This window comes from Hyla sarda, chromosome 5 (genome assembly GCF_029499605.1).
Source record: "Hyla sarda isolate aHylSar1 chromosome 5, aHylSar1.hap1, whole genome shotgun sequence".
NCBI lineage: Eukaryota > Metazoa > Chordata > Amphibia > Anura > Hylidae > Hyla > Hyla sarda.
In genome coordinates, this window is record NC_079193.1 from 34,707,254 (window position 1) to 34,726,204 (window position 18,951).

An 18,951-nucleotide genomic window follows, 5' to 3' on the forward strand; every position below is an offset into this window, starting at 1 on the left:
ATCTCTAGTGCCCACTTCTGATAGAAAAGATGTCGTTTTGTTCCTCCCTATTGCTATAATTTCTTCTAATTTATAACACCGTATTTAATATTTCTTCCATATCAGGAACTACTCCTTGCTTCCAGTATCTGCAGAGAACTAGTTTTGCCGCCACTAGAATTTTGCAAATCAAAAATCACATCTTTACTGGGAATTTGTAATGGTAACAATGCTCTTTCTGGTGACAAAGTAATTGGAATATGAGTAATATTCACTAAAAGTAATTCCACTGTGTGCCAATATTCTTGTATCATTGGGCATTGCCACAGAATATGTATAAGGGATCCTGTCCTCCCACATTTTTGCCAACATTCTTCTGAGTTAAAGGGGTATTCCAGGAAAGAAAATATTTTTATATATCAACTGGCTCCAGAAAGTTAAACAGATTTGTAAATTACTACTATTAAAAAATCTTAAACCTTCTGATAATTATCAGCTGCTAAAGTTGAGTGGTTCTTTTCTGTCTGGCCATAGTGCTCTCTGCTGACATCTCTGTCTGTCTCGGGAACTGCACAGAGTAGAAAAGGTTTGCTATGGGGATTTGCTTCTACTCTGGACAGTTCCCGAGACATGTGTCATCAGAGAGCACTTAGAAAAGAACAACTCAACTTCAGCAGCTAATAAGTACTGAAAGGATTAAGATTTTTTTAATAGAAATAATTTACAAATCTGTTTAACTTTCTGGAGCCAGTTGATATATAAGTTTTTTCCTGGATAACCCCTTTAACAGAGGACATCCTCTAAAGCCTATCAGGATAGTAGTACCAACACAAGTTGGTCTTAGCAATAGCCTCTCTATGTGATACTGCTAACAATGAGGAATGGGTCAATTTAAACTCTTGATCCGTATATGTATGTGACAAATCTTTTCCCCATGTTAAATTTGGACCTGTATGTTGGAACATAGAACGACTATTCATTGCCCCCATACATTTGCCGTAGTCCTTTAGATGTTAAATTATCTAAGTAGAAAAACAAAGTTGGACAGCAATAATGTGAGGTAAAATTGCCCGATTCTAAATAGTGCCTAATTCTAAAATACCTAAAGATTTCCTGTGTTGGCAAATCAAATTTCCCCTGCAGCTCTGGAAATGATATTATATAATTTTTTTTATATACCGTATATACTCGAGTATAAGCCGAGTTTTTCAGCATGATTTTTCGTGCTGAAAACGCCCCCCTCGGCTTATACTCAAGTGAACTCTCCGCCTGTCAATCCCTTCTCAGTGGTCTTCAACCTGCGGGCCTCCAGATGTTGCAAAACTACAACTCCCAGCATGCCTGGACAGCCATCGACTGTCCGGGCATGCTGGGAGTTGTAGTTTTGAAACCTCTGGAGGTCCGCAGGTTGAAGACCACTGCAGCTTTCGTCATCATCCAGACCCCCCCCTTTAGTTTTCAACTCACCTCCCCTCGGTGGGAAGGAAGGGTGAGCTGGTCCCGGCCATCTATGCTGCAGGGACCGTCCATTGGGGAGGGTTATTTGTTTCGGGATGTCCATTTTACAGGGGGGGGGGCCCTCTTCTCCGCGCTTCGGGCCTGCCACGGACTAGTGACGTTGCCTTGACGACAACGCACAGGGACATTCATTCGCAGCCTGAAGAGGCCCCCCCCCCAGTGAAAATGGACAGCCCGGAATCACTAACCCTCCCCAATGGACGGTCCCTGCAGCATAGATGGCCTGGACCAGCTGACCCTTCCTTCCCACCGAGGGGAGGTGAGTAGAAAACTAAAGGGGGGGGGGGTCTGGATGATGACAAAGGCTGCAGTGGTCTTCAACCTGCGGACCTCCAGAGGTTTCAAAACTACAACTCCCAGCATGCCCGGACAGCCGATGGCTGTCCGGGCATGATGGGAGTTGTAGTTTTGCAACTTCTGGAGGTCCGCAGGTTGAAGACCACTGATGAAGGGATTGACAGGTGGTGATGATGAAGGGGGGGATAATAACGGGGGTCTGGATGATGGCAGGGTGATAATGATGGGGTTCTGGATGATTACAGGAGGGGATGATGTATTTCCCACCCTAGGCTTATAGTCGAGTCAATAACTTTTCCTGGGTTTTTGGGGTGAAATTAGGGGCCTCGGCTTATATTCGGGTCGGCTTCTACTCGAGTATATACGGTAATTGTTTGACTTGAGTTAAACCTAAAAGTTCTTCTCCCACTCCCGCAGATCTAGATCTTCAATATTTTTTTTTTTTTTTTTTTCAACTGTAAATTTTTATTATATTCAGACAGAAAAATACACACCAGTAGGAATGATCGGGGTGACGTACCCCACAGTAAATGAGAAATGCAAGCAAGTAATAATCCAAATCACAACAATCAAGTCAGGTTGTTGTGCTATAGTAATGCTATAGTTAACAACCGCACATTTGGATCAAGTAGTCCTAGACATGAGGGGGGGGGGGGGGGGGGGTGGAGAGGGTGACTAAGACAACAACGTCAAACAGAGGGGCGAGGGAACAGAATAGGAAACGAACAAAGAAATAGGAAAGTGGGTTGAGAGAAACAAGAAGAGAGGAAAAGGTCCAAAAGGAGCTAAAAGATCAAGGAGGTTGCCTATCCGTGAATCTGTCCCATGGGTCCCATACTGAAAGAAATTGTGAGATAGTGTTATTCAAAGAGGCAGTAAGAGATTCCATAGAGCGAATTTCACGGACCCGGGCCAGGAGTTCACCTTCAGACGGGGGGGAAGTCTGTTTCCAATGTTTTGCAATGAGAGTTTTCGCTGCCAGGACGATGTGTAGAAATAGCTTAAATGGTCGACCAGACAAGGCCCTAGTCGACAAATGTAAGAGATAAATTAAAGGGTCTAGGGGCACCCCAACTCCCAATATGTCACGAATAAGCCGCTGCACCATTACCCAAAATTGAGAGATCAGCGGACAGGACCAGAATATATGGTAAGTGTCCCCCAGTCCCACACCACATCGCCAACATTGCGGGGGGATGTCAGGGTTCAATTTATTGAGGAGGACAGGGGTATGGTACTAGATCTTCAATATTATATGAAAGAAATTGCAGAGGTGTATACTCCTTATATTCTAATGAGATATGTCCCACTAATTTATGGCACAACTCCCAACAGCATATGCCATTGGCTATCAATGGGGTCTTGTCACTTTCTCTTTTTTCCAAAATGGGTGAAAGAGTAGGCAATGTGTATCTTTATTTTTAACATATGCTTGTCCGATCTGTATAAAGTACTGACTTCGATCGAGAAGCTTGGGTCACCTATAAGTAGTTGCTGGGCCAACCTACATTGACTTACAAAATCCCCTCCCTGTGTATACATATCCATCCACATAACCAGTGGTCTATGAGTTGACCTTGTATAAGAACTAATATTACACTTGATCTTCGTGAAAAAGTCAATACAGCTGGGTACTTGCTGGTTAGAGAAATAGCTTTGTTCCTGGATAAAGATGGTGGAGGGGGTGTGGTTACCTATTCTCACTCAAGAGACTTGTAATAGCCAAATCAGATTTACCCCACTGTAAACCACTGTTTCATTGTTCTTGCCTCTCCTCAGTACATTGGAGGCAACCCTAGTATGGTTAGTATGAGAGAGTTTTCTTTCTTCTAAAGGAGAACTATCTTGTATGTTTCTTTCCATGAACCCAGGGCCGGCTCTGCCTATAGGCAAAATAGGCAGTCGCCTAGAGCGCCCTCTTGATGGTGGCGCCACTCTGTCTGCCACAAAAAAGATAGACATCCAGTATCTGAACCACTCGCCCAACCAGCTCAGCCAGCAGCACCATAACCCCCTCTGATATGTGTCACCCCAGTAATAAGGTAATTACATAGGGAGGGGGTTTGTTACAGTGTGTCACCCCAGTAGTAAGGTAATTACATAGGGAGGGGGTTTGTTACAGTGTGTCACCCCAGTAGTAAGGTAATTACATAGGGAGGGGGTTTGTTACAGTGTGTCACCCCAGTAGTAAGGTAATTACATAGGGAGGGGGTTTGTTACAGTGTGTCACCCCATTAGTAAGGAGATTATATGAGGAGGGGGTTTGTTACAGTGTGTCACCCCAGTAGTAAGGTAATTACATGGGGAGGGGGTTTGTTACAGTGTGTCACCCAAGTAGTAAGGAGATTATATGAGGAGGGGGTTTGTTACAGTGTGTCACCCCAGTAGTAAGGTAATTACATAGGGAGGGGGTTTGTTACAGTGTGTCACCCCAGTAGTAAGGAGATTACATGAGGAAGAGGTTTGTTACAGTGTGTCACCCCAGTAGTAAGGTAATTACATGAGGAGGGGGCTTCTTACAGTGTGTCACCCCGGTAGTAAGGTGATTACATGGGGGGACGGTTGGTTACAGTGTGTCACCCAAGTAGTAAGGGGCTTGCCAAAGGCCAATGGGCAGAGTCAAGGGCCCTCAATATTAGCACTTGCCTAGGGTGGAAAGAATTACTAGTCCTAGTTAGCCTAGTCGACCCAGATATACATCCAATAGAGAAGTCCAACAGCATCCAACATTCAAATCTTCATCTCATTCCAGTACACAAAAATACAACAAATTTAATGTAACAGACATTATCGCCTTTGTTAGGCAAATAAAAAAATTATAATTTTTAAAAGGTTAGAATATAAATCCGAAAACAAACAAACAAACAAACCAAAAAAAAAAGAAAACGTTACGTCATAGAGGATAAAACCTGTCTGCGATGTAAGGGGTTAAACTCTGGAATGTCCCCTTCGGTAGGGACTGTGAACATTGTGATAGAACAGAATGAACCGCTCCAAGTCATTTCCCAATGTTGTGTTTCTCCAAACCAGACGCATACTGTTCCTGACAGGTTCCCGACGTGGATCCGGGTGCTTGTCCACATATCATCACAGATGTGTTTCGCAGGCCTGGATGATTAGTTGGGACGTAAATATGGCCTCACAATGTCATCGGTATGTTTTATCGGACAGAAGGGGAGAGATATTTTGTCATAAACACTTGCAGAGCGTTGGCAGGTACCCAGCGATGCATAAACCTTGCGCAAATCTCGAAATGTTTTAATGAAAAAAATAAAAAATAAAATAAAAAAATAACATTAACAAATCTGCTGTCGGCCAGGGGAACGTCTATTTAGTGTAATGTGCCAAATGAACGAAAATAAATGATAATAATGTTATGTACATTAGTACAAGTCTAATTGCTAATAGGAAGGGCTGAAAAAAATTTAAATAAAGAATTTTAACGGGTAAAGATACCGTTCTGCTTCATACATACATTCTGGTTAACCGGGAGAACATTTACTGCAGTGTTTTCCAACCAGAGGGCCTCCAGCTGTTGCAAAACTACAACTCCCAGCATGCCTGGACAGCCTTCGGCTGTCCAGGCATGCTGGGAGTTGTAGTTTTGCAACAGCTGGAGGCATCCTGGTTGTAAAACATTGATTTGAGAGCCGAAGGCTGTCCAGGCATGCTGGGAGTTGTAGTTTTGCAACAGCTGGAGGCATCCTGGTTGTAAAACATTGATTTGAGAGCCGAAGGCTGTCCAGGCATGCTGGGAGTTGTAGTTTTGCAACAGCTGGAGGCACCCTGGTTGTAAAACATTGATTTGAGAGCCGAAGGCTGTCCAGGCATGCTGGGAGTTGTAGTTTTGCAACAGCTGGAGGCACCCTGGTTGTAAAACATTGATTTGAGAGCCGAAGGCTGTCCAGGCATGCTGGGAGTTGTAGTTTTGCAACAGCTGGAGGCACCCTGGTTGTAAAACATTGATTTGAGAGCCGAAGGCTGTCCAGGCATGCTGGGAGTTGTAGTTTTGCAACAGCTGGAGGCACCCTGGTTGTAAAACATTGATTTGAGAGCCGAAGGCTGTCCAGGCATGCTGGGAGTTGTAGTTTTGCAACAGCTGGAGGCAACCTGGTGGTAAAACATTGATTTGAGAGCCGAAGGCTGTCCAGGCATGCTGGGAGTTGTAGTTTTGCAACAGCTGGAGGCACCCTGGTTGTGAAACAATGATTTATTGTATGTAGTACAATATCCAGCTGCTGCTCATTTTTGAAATTCTTCATCCTTCTAAGGGTGCGTTCACACTGAGTAATTCAAGAGGAATTTACTCGAGTAATTCCTCTTGATTTCTCCACTTAGAAAAAATTAACATCTGCTTTGCCATTGACTTAAATGGGTAATCCTGTGGAAAACTTTTTTTTTTTCTTTTTTATTAACTGGTGCCAGAAAGTTAAACAGATATGTAAATTACTTCTATTAAAAAATCTTAATCCTTCCAGTACTTATTAGCTGCTGAATACTGCAGAGGAAATTCTATTCTTTTTGGAACACGGTGCTCTCTGCTGACATCACGAGCACAGTGCTCTCTGCTGACATCTCTGTCCATTTTGGGAACTGTCCAGAACAGCATATGTTTGCTATGGGGATTTTCTCCTACTATGGACAGTTCTTAAAGTGGACAGAGATGTCAGCAGAGAGCACTGTGCTCGTTGTTACGCCGAGCGCTCCGGATCCCGTCTCCTCCCCGGAGCGCTCGCGGCGTTCTCCTCTCTGCAGCGCCCCGGTCAGACCCGCTAACCGGGAGCGCTGCACTGACACTGCCGGCGGGGATGCGATTCGCATAGCGGGACACGCCCGCTCGCGAATCGCATCCCAAGCCACTTACCTGTCCCGGTCCCCGGCTGTCACGTCCTGGTGCGTGCAGCTTCACTCCCTAGGGTGCGCGCGCGCCAGCTCTCTAAGATTTAAAGGACCAGTGCACCACTGATTGGTGCCTGGCCCAATCAGTGTAATTAGCTCCCACCTGCTCCTTGCTCTATATTACCTCACTTCCCCTTCCCTGTATTGCCAGATCTTGTTGCCCTTGTGCCTAGTGAAAGCGTTTCTTGTGATTGCCATACCTGTGTTTCCAGACCTTCTGCTATCACCATTGACTACGAACCTTGCCGCCTGCCCTGACCTTCTGCTACGTCTGACCTCGCCTCTGTCTAGTCCTTCTGTCCCACGCCTTCTCAGCAGTCAGCGAGGTTGAGCCGTTACCGGTGGATACGACCTGGTTGCTATCGCCGCAGCAAGACCATCCCGCTTTGCGGCGGGTTCTGGTGAATACCAGTAGCAGCTTAGAACCGGTCCACCGGTACGGTCCACGCCAATCCCTCTCTGACACAGAGGATCCACATCCAGCCTGCCGAATCCTAACAGTAGATCCGGCCATGGATCCCGCTGAGGTCCCGCTGCCAGTTGTCGCTGACCTTACCACGGTGGTCGCCCAGCAGTCTCAACAGATAGCGCAACTAGGACAACAGTTCGCCCAACAAGGACAGCAGCTGTCGCAGTTGACCGCCATGCTACAGCAACTTCTGCCACAGCTACAGCAGCAACCATCTCCTCCGCCAGCTCCTGCACCTCCTCCGCAGCGAGTGGCCGCTCCTAGCCTCCGCTTGTCTCTGCTGGACAAATTTGATGGGGACTCTAAACTCTGCTGTGGTTTCCTGTCTCAATGTTCCCTACACTTGGAGATGTTGTCGGACCAATTCTCCACAGAACGGTCTAAGGTGGCTTTCGTAGTTAGTCTTCTGTCTGGAAAGGCCTTGTCATGGGCCACACCGCTCTGGGACCGCAATGATTCTGCCACAGCCACTGTCCAGTCCTTCTTCGCTGAAGTCCGTAGTGTCTTCGAGGAGCCAGCCCGGGCCTCCTCTGCCGAGTCTGCTTTGCTGAACCTTGTCCAAGGAAGTTCCTCTGTAGGCGAAAACGCCATCCAGTTTCGTACCCTCGCCTCTGAATTATCTTGGAACAATGAGGCCCTCTGCGCGACCTTCAAAAAAGGCCTATCCAGTAACATCAAGGATGTGCTGGCCGCACGAGAAATTCCTGCCAACCTGCATGAACTTATCCATTTGGCCACCCGCATTGACATGCGTTTTTCTGAAAGACACCAGGAGCTCCGCCAGGAAAAGGACCTTGATCTCTGGGCACCTCTCTACCGGAATCCTTTGCAGTCTACCCCTGTGCCTCCCGCCGAGGAGGCTATGCAAGTGGATCGGTCTCGCCTGACCCATGAAGAGAGGTCTCGTCGCAGAGATGAAAATTTATGTCTGTACTGCGCCAGTACCGAACATTTCCTAGTGGATTGCCCTATTCGTCCTCCACGTCTGGGAAACGCACGCACCCAGCTCACGTGGGAGTGGCGTCTCTTGGTGTGAAGTCTGCTTCTCCACGTCTCACTGTGCCCGTGCGGATTTCTCCTTCTGCCAATTCCTCCTTCTCAGCTGTGGCCTTCTTGGACTCTGGTTCTGCGGGAAATTTTATTTTGGTCTCTTTTGTTAATAGGTTCTGCATCTCAGTGACCCGTCTCATCAAGCCGCTCTACATTTCTTCGGTCAACAGAGTAAAATTGGACTGCACTGTGCGTTACCGCACAGAACCCCTGCTTATGAGCATTGGAGTGCATCACGAAAAAATTTAATTTTTTGTTCTGCCCAACTGCACCTCTGAAGTCCTCCTCGGTCTGCCATGGCTCCAACGTCATTCTCCCACCCTTGACTGGACCACCGGGGAGATCAAGAATTGGGTTCCTGCTTGTCACAAACGATGCCTCACATCTGCTCCCACTTGTCTAACTCCTGAGGTTCCACCCTTACGGGGCCCTCCCAAGGCTTACCAGGATATTCTCGGCAAAAAGCAAGCTGAGATTTTGCCTCCTCATAGCTCCCTTCCTGGTAACACTCTGCTCCGTGACAAGCTTCACCCTCTGCCCCCCCTCCCCATTCCCACTTCTTCTGGATTGCCTGCCGCTGATAAAGCTACCCAGGACTTCTCTTTCTTCCGGAAGGAAACTCAAGAGTCGCTCCCAATGTTCTCGTCTCATTTGAAGGGACAAGCAGACAAAAAGAGGGGGAGACCTAAGGGGGGGGGGTACTGTTACGCCGAGCGCTCCGGGTCCCTGCTCCACCCCGGAGCGCTTGCGGCGTTCTCCTCTCTGCAGTGCCCCGGTCAGACCCGCTGACCGGGAGCGCTGCACTGACACTGCCGGCGGGGATGCGATTCGCATAGCGGGACACGCCCGCTCGCGAATCCCATCCCAAGCCACTTACCTGTCCCGGCCCCCGGCTGTCACGTCCTGGCGCGCGCGCGCGCCAGCTCTATAAGATTTAAAGGGTCAGTGCACCACTGATTGGTGCCTGGCCCAATCAGTGTAATTAGCTTCCACCTGCTCCTTGCTCTATATTACCTCACTTCCCCTTCCCTGTATTGCCGGATCTTGTTGCCCCTGTGCCTAGTGAAAGCGTTTCTTGTGATTGCCGTACCTGTGTTTCCAGACCTTCTGCTATCACCATTGACTACGAACCTTGCCGCCTGCCCTGACCTTCTGCTACGTCTGACCTTGCCTCTGTCTAGTCCTCCTGTCCCACGCCTTCTCAGCAGTCAGCGAGGTTGAGCCGTTACCGGTGGAAACGACCTGGTTTCTACCGCCGCAGCTTAGAACCGGTCCACAGGTACGGTCCACGCCAATCCCTCGCTGACACAGAGGATCCACATCCAGCCTGCCGAATCCTAACACTCGTGATTCAGCAGAGAGCTCTGTGTTCCGAAAAAGAAAATAATTTTCTCTGTAGTATTCAGCAGCTAATAAGTACTGGAAGGATTAAGATTTTTGAATAGAAGTAATTTACACATCTGTTTAACTTTCTGGCACCAGTTGATAAAAAAAAAAAAAAAAAAAAAAAGAACGTTTTCGACAGGAGTACCCTTTAAGTCAATGGCAAGCAGATTAAAATTTATTCTAAGTGGAGAATTCAAGAGGAATTACTCGAGTAAAGTTCTCCACCGGAGTACCCCTTTAAGGTATTTTTATTTCCGGGTTTCCCGCTGCATATTTGAAAGGGGGTGGGCTCTTCTCGGCTGTCGGTAGCAGATTTTCCACGGCGGAATTTACGCTGCGGAAAATCCACCACAAGCCGCATTGAAGTCAGTAGGGTCTGCGGCATATTTTCCGGAGAGGAAATTCCGCGGCAAAAAATCTTCTGTGGACAGCCGAAAAAAGCCCGTCCCCTTTCAAATACACAGTGGGAAACCCACAAAGAAATCCGCCCGTGTGATCGTACCCTCAATGTATTTTATTCTGCACTGTTCACACTGCGTAAATTCTGCTTGCGGAATTCTGCAGCAGAATTTTGTTCCGCTAGAAGAAGAAAGAACATGTTCATTCTTCTTGCGGAATACGCAAGCAGAAGTTCAGTGAAGTCAATAGTAAAATAAAATTCTGCACAAATTTTTTTTTATAAAAAGGGGAATTCCAATTGGTTTCCTCCTATATTCCACACAAATTTCACGTTAAAGAAAACCTAGATACTCGAGGATTCCTCTCCTATTCCTCAGTGTGAACGCACCCTAAGGCTATGTTCACACAATGGCTCTGATCTACTATTGTAAACCCAACCTGTTTTGTTGGGTTGTGCACCAGAATTTGGTGCATTGCGCCACAAATTGTGTCTGTGCCAGAATTTTCACCAAAAATGAAAAAACATTAATAAAGGGGTGTGGCCACCATAAAGGGGCATGTCCCTGACATTCTTTTTCCCCTGAAATATCCCACCATATTTACTAAGGTTTCCACATAAAATGTGGTGGATTTGAGGTCTGTAAAACCCGACAGCTCAGAGCAGGTGTTAAAAAAGCTAAATGAAGGGAAAAATTAGTAAATACTGTGGAAAAATACCTGTCGGGAATCAAAACCCCCAAAGGAAACTATACTCCACTATTAGTAAATGCCAAAGTGTACACTAAAAAATGTAAACCTGACATTCCTCCGGGAAAACTGAAATACCCAACAGCATTAAAGGGGTACTCCGCTCCTAGACATCTTATCCGCCCCAGTCGTAGACTTGCATTATGGGGGTGTGGCATGACATCACGAGGGGGTGGGACCCTCTTTCCCCTGCATTTCCCCAGTCATCAGGCTTAGGATGCACCAACATGTGTTACAATTCTGTCACAAAATCCATTAATGTAATTAAAAGTCAATTAATAATTAGTTTTAAACTTAGAGTAGACAGTATAAGAATACCACAGATTTAACAGATCTTTCTAGGCTAAGTTTACACTGTTTAATCTAAATTTACACTGTCTAATCTAAGTTTACACTGTCTAATCTAAATTTACACTGCCTAATCTAAGTTTACATTATCTGATCTAAGTTTACATTGTCTAATCTAAGTTTACACTGTTTAATCTAAGTTTACACTGCCTACTCTAAGTTTACATTGTCTAATCTAAATTTACATTGTCTAATCTAAATTTACATTGTCTAATCTAAGTTTACACTGCCTAATCTAAATTTACATTGTCTAATCTAAATTTACATTGTCTAATCTAAGTTTACACTGTCTAATCTAAGTGTACACTGTCTAATCTAAGTTTACACTGTCTAATCTAAGTTTACATTGTCTAATCTAAATTTACATTGTCTAATCTAAGTTTACACTGTCTAATCTAAGTTTACACTGTCTAATCTAAGTTTACATTGTCTAATCTAAATTTACATTGTCTAATCTAAGTTTACACTGTCTAATCTAAGTTTACACTGTCTAATCTAAGTTAACACTGTCTATGACAGTTTTAGTAAATCGGGGCCATTGTGATAGCATAGCCTAAGGCTGATTTAATCTCATGTTGTATCAGTGCATTGTTGGCATACATGTGAAGTGGGTGTTGAGGCTTACCCTCACAACGCCCGTAACCAGGTCAGTCCAGCTGCAGTCTCCTCTCATTGCATAGACCAGACGTCTGGACTTTGTACTTGTCTCTCTAATGCTGCCAGCAGGTCTCTCTCTGAGCTGGTGCTGTCTATTTGCAGCAAGTTCTCACAACTCCCAGCACATCCTCTCTCTGGGTCTTCTTCTTCTTCTTGTCTGAGGAGATCAGAAAGACCACAGGACCCGTGTGATGTCACAATCATGTGACCTGTGTCTCTAGAAATGCTAAATCATCTTCCTTAAAATGGTTGCTGATCACATGATCACAGTTCTATTCTTCGGTAAAATTGCACTCAGTTCGCCCTCTACTGGGCATTTTAGCTACTGCAGCATTAAAAAACTAGAGGGGTTACATGTGATAAACCTCTAAGTAAGGTATGCTGATGTATACGTGTTGTACTGACAGGGGGCCTATTCAGTGTACTGGGCAAAAAATAGTCAACCACCACCCATCTTGAAAAGTTTCCCCCCTCACATATACTAATGTGCCACAAACAGGAAGTTAATATCACCAACCATTCCCATTTTATTAAGGTGTATCCACAGAAATGGCCCACCCTGTACTTCTCATTGAAGTGAATGATGATCAAAACACAATGTATGCAGCTATCTGCTTCTGTCTCTGCTTTATGTATATGCAGGTGCCATGGGTGTGGCCAACAGCTGAGTGGGGGGTGTGGGGGTCAGGAATTCGGTGATCAGATCATGATGCTCTACTGATGATAGATCAATTATAAAAAGTTCTGTAAAAACACTTTAATTTCCTGTGTTCAAACTATTTGATACCATTCTCTATTTTGGAATATTTTCTTGTGTTTTTTAGTTATGCTTTTTATATTTTCAGGTTATCATCAGAGGTGTTTTCTTGGGTAGTGGCACATCAGAGTCCATTGCCATCGATGACATTTCTTTCAGTGAAGGCTGCAGACCAGCTAATGGTAGGTAGTACTTTCTGTATTTTCTCATTTTGATTTATGTCTTTTTTTTAATATGTGGTAAACATTTTTTTAGAAGGACAAACACTCATTAGTTGCCCTGCTCACTGTGTTGATCCAGAAGAAGGCAAATCCAAAACCATTTTAGCCTCAATAAATAAAGACATTATATAATGATAGTATAAGAACAACTACCAAAGTCCTATATAATAGATATTTTACCTAAACACAGTAAAACATATGTTACATACCCGGTAGTTATACTCATATTTACATAGTAATTGTGGTTCAAAAAGACACATGTCCATGAAGTTCGACCAAGGAGGAGAGGAGACAGGTGAAGAGAAGAGGTATGGGTGAATGAAGAGAGGTGGATGTCTTACTATATTTTTTACATATGCAATAATGTTATTTTGTTCTAAGAATGTATCTAAACCTGTTTAAAAGTCCTCAAATGTTTTTTTGCTGTAACCAGTTCCTGAGGTAGGCTGATCCATAAAATCACAGTTCTTATGGTAAAGGAGGCTTGTCTCCTCTGGAGACAAAACCTTTTTTCTCCAGACGGAGGAAGTGCCCTCTTGTCTTTATAAAGGGAGTTTTACCTGGAACAGTTTTTTGTATGGGCCAACTCTATACTTACATACTTAAGCATCATAATTACTAACAATTATTCCTCCCTTAGTTTTGATGCAAATGACTATGTATATACATGAATTTAAAGAGGTGCTCCGCCTCTTGAAATCTTATCACCAATCCAAAGGATAGGGGATAAGATGTCTGATCAGGGGGGGGGGGGGGGGAGGGGGGTGTTCCGGCCACTGCTTTAGCCTTTTACCAGTAAAGACCAAATTAAATGTTGAATGCTTTTCTCTAATTACACATTACACCCTTAACCCCTTAAGGACCAAGGGCGTACAGGTGCGTCCTTGGTCCTGCTCTCCTGATATAACGCAGGGTTACACAGTAACCCCGCGTCATATCACGGCGGGCCCGGCGTCATAGTGAAGCCGGGACCCGCCTCTAATAGTGCGCAGCGCCGATCGCGGCGCCGCACGCTATTAACCCTTTAGCCACGCGCTCAGAGCTGAGCCGCGCGGCTAAAAGCGAAACCGAAAGTGGCCGGCTAGCTCAGTCGGGCTGTTCGGGATAGCCGCGGCTAATCGCGGCATCCCGAACAGCTGACAGGACAGTGGGAGGGCCCCTACCTGCCTCCTCGCTGTCCGATCGCCGAATGACTGCTCAGTGCCTGAGATCCAGGCATGAGCAGTCATGCAGCAGAATCGTCGATCACTGGTTTCTTATGAGAAACCATTGATCAATGTGAAAGATCAGTGTGTGCAGTGTTATAGGTCCCTATGGGACCTATAACACTGCAAAAAAAAAGTGGGAAAAAAAGTGAATAAAGATCATTTAACGAACACATGGAGAAGGAGAAAAGTCGGCACTGCCGCACTCACGATTCTGCCGGAGTTACTGGATCACTGCACCTTCACGTCCAGCTGCCACAAATCCGGTGCTCAGTCCGCCATAAGCATAAGCGTAGGAAACTTAAAAGAAGAGATCGCAGACGGCACTCTCGGAAACAGCAAGAAGATTTATTCGGGATCGCTGGTCCACGCAACAACAACGACAGGTAAGTCGACCGGTTTCGCGCTACACAGAGCGCTTACACGTTACCTCTGTCACGTGTAAGCGCTCTGTGCAGCGCGAAACCGGTCGACTTACCTGTCGTTGTTGTTGCGTGGACCAGCGATCCCGAATAAATCTTCTTGCTGTTTCCGAGAGTGCCGTCTGCGATCTCTTCTTTAAAGATCATTTAACTCCTCCCCTATTAAAAGTTTGAATCACCCCCCTTTTCCAATAAAAAAAAAAAACACAGTGTAAATAAAAATAAAAATAAACATATGTGGTATCACCGCGTGCAGAAATGTCCGAATTATAAAAATATATCATTAATTAAACCGCTCGGTCAATGGCGTGCGCGCAAAAAAATTCCAAAGTCCAAAATAGTGCATTTTTGGTCACTTTTTATATCATTTAAAAATGAATAAAAAGCGATCAATAAGTCCTATCAATGCAAAAATGTTACCGTTAAAAACTTCAGATCACGGCGCAAAAAATGAGCCCTCATACCACCCTGTACACAGAAAAATAAAAAAGTTATAGGGGTCAGAATATGACAATTTTAAACGTATTAATTTTCCTGCATGTAGTTATGATTTTTTCCAGAAGTGCGACAAAATCAAACCTATATAAGTAGGGTATCATTTTAATCATATGGACCTACAGAATAAAGATAAGGTGTCATTTTTACCGAAAAATTTACTACGTAGAAACGGAAGCCCCCAAAAGTTACAAAACGGCGTTTTTTTTTCCAATTTTGTCGCACAATGATTTTTTTTTTCGTTTCACCGTAGATTTTGGGGCAAAATGACTGATGTCATTACAAAGTAGAATTGGTGGCGTAAAAAATAAGCCATCATATGGGTTTTGAGGTGCAAAATTGAAAGAGGTATGATTTTTTAAAGGCAAGGAGCAAAAAACGAAAATGCAAAAACGGAAAAACCCCCTGTCCTTAAGGGGTTAATATTAGATTGTCCCATTAAAGGAGAACTGTGGTGCAATATAACTTATCCCCTATCCGAAGGACCGTAGGGGGTCCGACCGCTGGGGCCCCCGCGATCACTTGTACAGGGCTGCGGCAGTCTACAGGAAGCGCCGTGTCGTCCCCAGCAAGAAGCAGACACGCCCCTTCTCTTCCAGCCGCCGTGTCATGCGAGGATGGAACGCCCCCCTTCTAGCATACTGCCGCCGCCCCGTTCAGAAGATCGCAGGAGTCTCAGCAATCAGACCCCCGCGATCTAATACTTATCTCCTATCCTTTGGATAGGGGATAAGTTATATTGCACTACAGTTCTCCTTTAATCAGACACCATAATAGTGATGCCCTTTATTATAGGGCTCCCTCCTATGTATGCCGCTGGTACCCAAGGCCATGTATTTAGTAGATTTTGACCTTTAGTAAACTATACAGTATGGACCCATCCTCTGTGGGTTGACACCCCAAACCCTAACCAACTGAGACCAGAGGACTAGGGGCTTGCTTGCCCCATCTCCTCTTTTTGAATTGTGATTGACTTCTCATATCTCCTACCCAGGGGCCTCGAATAACCCACATGGAATGTTCCCATGGTGCATATACTTGGTAGGGAAGAAAGGTCTTTTAAATATTTCTGCAACCTCTTCATGCTCTTACTGGCAGAGACATGTCGTTGTTTTAGCAGACGAAAGAAGATAAATTGTTTTCAGACTTTCCTTATGTTCTTTTCCAACCACAAATAAATTTCCCCTGTGCTCGTGATCAGAGAAAATACTGATCTGTGGCGTATAGTTGGCTGCCCACAAGTACGCAGCTCTGAATAATTTATCAATATATTTTATTTTTAAGAATTGATACATTTGCTGCTGCTGTGCGAAAACCAAAAACTCTGCTAATGTCCATTATAAAAACAAAAAACAAAAGAAAAAACCTTTTAAAAAGAAGGAAAAGCTTTTTCACCAATGTTTATGACACTTTAGTCAGAGGGTTTATGAAGGTTATTAGTGAAGGGTCTGGCAGGAGGAGTACTCCCTGATTTTGAATGGTATGAATGGGAGTTACGTAAACAGTGTGGCCCGTAGGGCTACATTGTTTGCTTAAATACCATTAAAGTCTATGGAAGTTAAAGGGGTACTCCACTGGAAAAAAAATAATTTCTAAACCAACTGGTGCCAGAAAGTTAAACAGATTTGTAAATTAATAAAAACCTATAGCTTATGCCTCTAGGACCTCACCAATGGTGCATAATGGTGTGGACAAAGATAGATGTAACAGCGTTTATTAAAAAATTGCTTTTAATTCAGATATAAAATGTAATATATATATAAATAAAATAGGAGCAAAATATCCCATTACACTGGCATTAATCTAATGAAAATCTCACTGGGCCCCAGTGAGGTATCAAAAAATGTGTGAATTAATATTTAAATAAGTCCATGAATCTGCAGATAAAAAAATGTAAAAATAAAAATACCAATATAAAAATAAGTCTGTGAGAAACGTATGAATATTGTAACATAAAGTCAATGAAAAAATTAATAAAAAAGTTGATGAATGAATGATACGGAGTATCTCTCACCACTGCTTCTGACCCATCCACTACAACAGACCAAGCCAGAAGCAGTGGTGAGAGATACTCCGTATCATTCATTCATCAACTTTTTTATTAATTTTTTCATTGACTTTATGTTACAATATTCATACGTTTCTCACAGACTTATTTTTATATTGGTATTTTTATTTTTACATTTTTTTATCTGCAGATTCATGGACTTATTTAAATATTAATTCACACATTTTTTGATACCTCACTGGGGCCCAGTGAGATTTTCATTAGATTAATGCCAGTGTAATGGGATATTTTGCTACTATTTTATTTATATATATATTACATTTTATATCTGAATTAAAAGCAATTTTTGAATAAACGCTGTTACATCTATCTTTGTCCACACCATTATGCACCATTGGTGAGGTCCTAGAGGCATAAGCTATAGGTTTTTATTAATTTACATTATTGTTGCCGGTGGGGTCCGGCCTTAGCTTTAACTGCCTCGGTCCTTCTGTTGTGAGCTGCACCTTATTTTTTAGTTTTTTAGATTTGTAAATGACTTCCATTTAAAAATGTAATCCTTCCAGTACTTATCAGCTGCTGTATACTACAGAGGAAGGTTCTTTTCATTTAGAATTTCCTTTCTGTCTTACCACAGTGCTCTCTGCTGACACCTCTGTCCATGTCAGGAACTGTCCAGAGCAGGAGAGGTTTGCTATGGGGATTTTCTCCTACTCTGGACAGTTCCTAAAATGGACAGAGGTGTCAGCAGAGAGCACTGTGGTCAGGCACAAAGGAAATTCAAAAAGAAAATAACTTCCTGTGGAGCATACAGCAGCTGATAAGTACTGGAAGGATTAATATTTTTAAATAGTAGTAATTTACAAATCTGTTTAACTTTCTAGCACCAGTTTATTAAGAAAATAATGTTTTCCATTAAAGGGGTACTCCAGTGAAAAACTTTTTTTTTTTTTTTTAATCAACTGGTGACAGAAAGTTAAACAGATTTGTAAATTACTTCTATTAAAAAATCTTAATCCTTCCTGTACTTATTAGCTGCTGAATACTACAGAGGAAATTATTTTCTTTTTGAAACACAGAGCTCTCTGCTGACATCATGACCACAGTGCTCTCTGCTGACATCTCTGTCCATTTTAGGAACTGTCCAGAGCAGCATATGTTTGCTATGGGGATTTCCTTTTACTCTGGACAGTTCCTAAAATGGACACAGATGTCAGCAGAGAGCACTGTGCTCATGATGTCAGCAGACAGCTCTGTGTTTCAAACGGAAAAGAATTTCCACTGTAGTATTCAGCAGCTAATAAGTACAGCAAGGATTAAGATTTTTTAATAGAAGTAATTTACAAATCTGTTTAACTTTCTGGCACCAGTTGATTTAAAAAAATTAAATAAAATAAAAAATATTTTAAAAGTCATGTATACTGAAAGTGGTATCAATAAAAACTACAGATCACGGCAGTTGTACAGTAGTTCAATAATAGAAAAGTGTGTAACCATGGTGCCTTTCATTTTAGTTGAAACAGAATAGAGAACATGACAGTTATATCATAAACTGCATTAAAATTGGAATCCCCATAAAGTTGCAAATTGCGGTTTTCTTTTCAATTCGCCTTCCCCCAACAAAAATTTTTTGTTTTTGTTTTGCAAACTGAAAGATGTTGTTACAAAGTGCAATTGGTCGCACCATAAATAATCCCTCATATGGGTCAGTGGAAAACTAAAAGAGTTCTAAGAAGATGAGAACAATAAAAACACAAAAATAAAAATTGGCTGCGTCTTCATGTATTTTTCGCCCTATAGGACGCTCCGGCATATAAGACGCACCCAATTTTAAATGAGTAAAATCTAGAATACAATGTAAAGTATAGGTCACAGTGATCTTCAACCAGCGGACCTGCCGTTGGCTGTCCGGGCATGCCAGGAGTTGTAGTTTTGCAACATCTGGAGGTCTGCAGGTTGAAGACCACTGGTATAGGAGGTAATACTCACGTGTCCCCGCCGCTCCGGACCCGTCAACGCTCGTCACCGCTGCCCTGGATGTCGCTCTCCATCGCTGTCGCCGTGTCCCCAGGATGTCCCCGTCACTCCAGAACA

At 43.6% G+C, this 18,951-nt stretch overlaps 1 protein-coding gene and 1 long non-coding RNA gene across 13 annotated transcripts in view; one reads left to right on the top strand and one right to left on the bottom strand.

Annotated features, from left to right (window-relative positions):
* LOC130273057 (uncharacterized) overlaps positions 1-11,959 on the bottom strand; it is a 37,681-nt gene extending 25,722 nt beyond the window's left edge. The window contains exon 1 of the long non-coding RNA XR_008843855.1: positions 11,718-11,959. This is a non-coding gene — a long non-coding RNA (uncharacterized LOC130273057). The remainder of the gene's footprint in view (positions 1-11,717) is intronic.
* MALRD1 (MAM and LDL receptor class A domain containing 1) overlaps positions 1-18,951 on the top strand; it is a 551,665-nt gene that overhangs the window by 124,510 nt on the left and 408,204 nt on the right. For all 12 annotated transcript variants that reach the window (XM_056519234.1, XM_056519235.1, XM_056519233.1 and 9 more), the window contains one exon: positions 12,595-12,688. In XM_056519234.1, the coding sequence (XP_056375209.1) occupies positions 12,595-12,688 (94 nt within the window). The remainder of the gene's footprint in view (positions 1-12,594; positions 12,689-18,951) is intronic.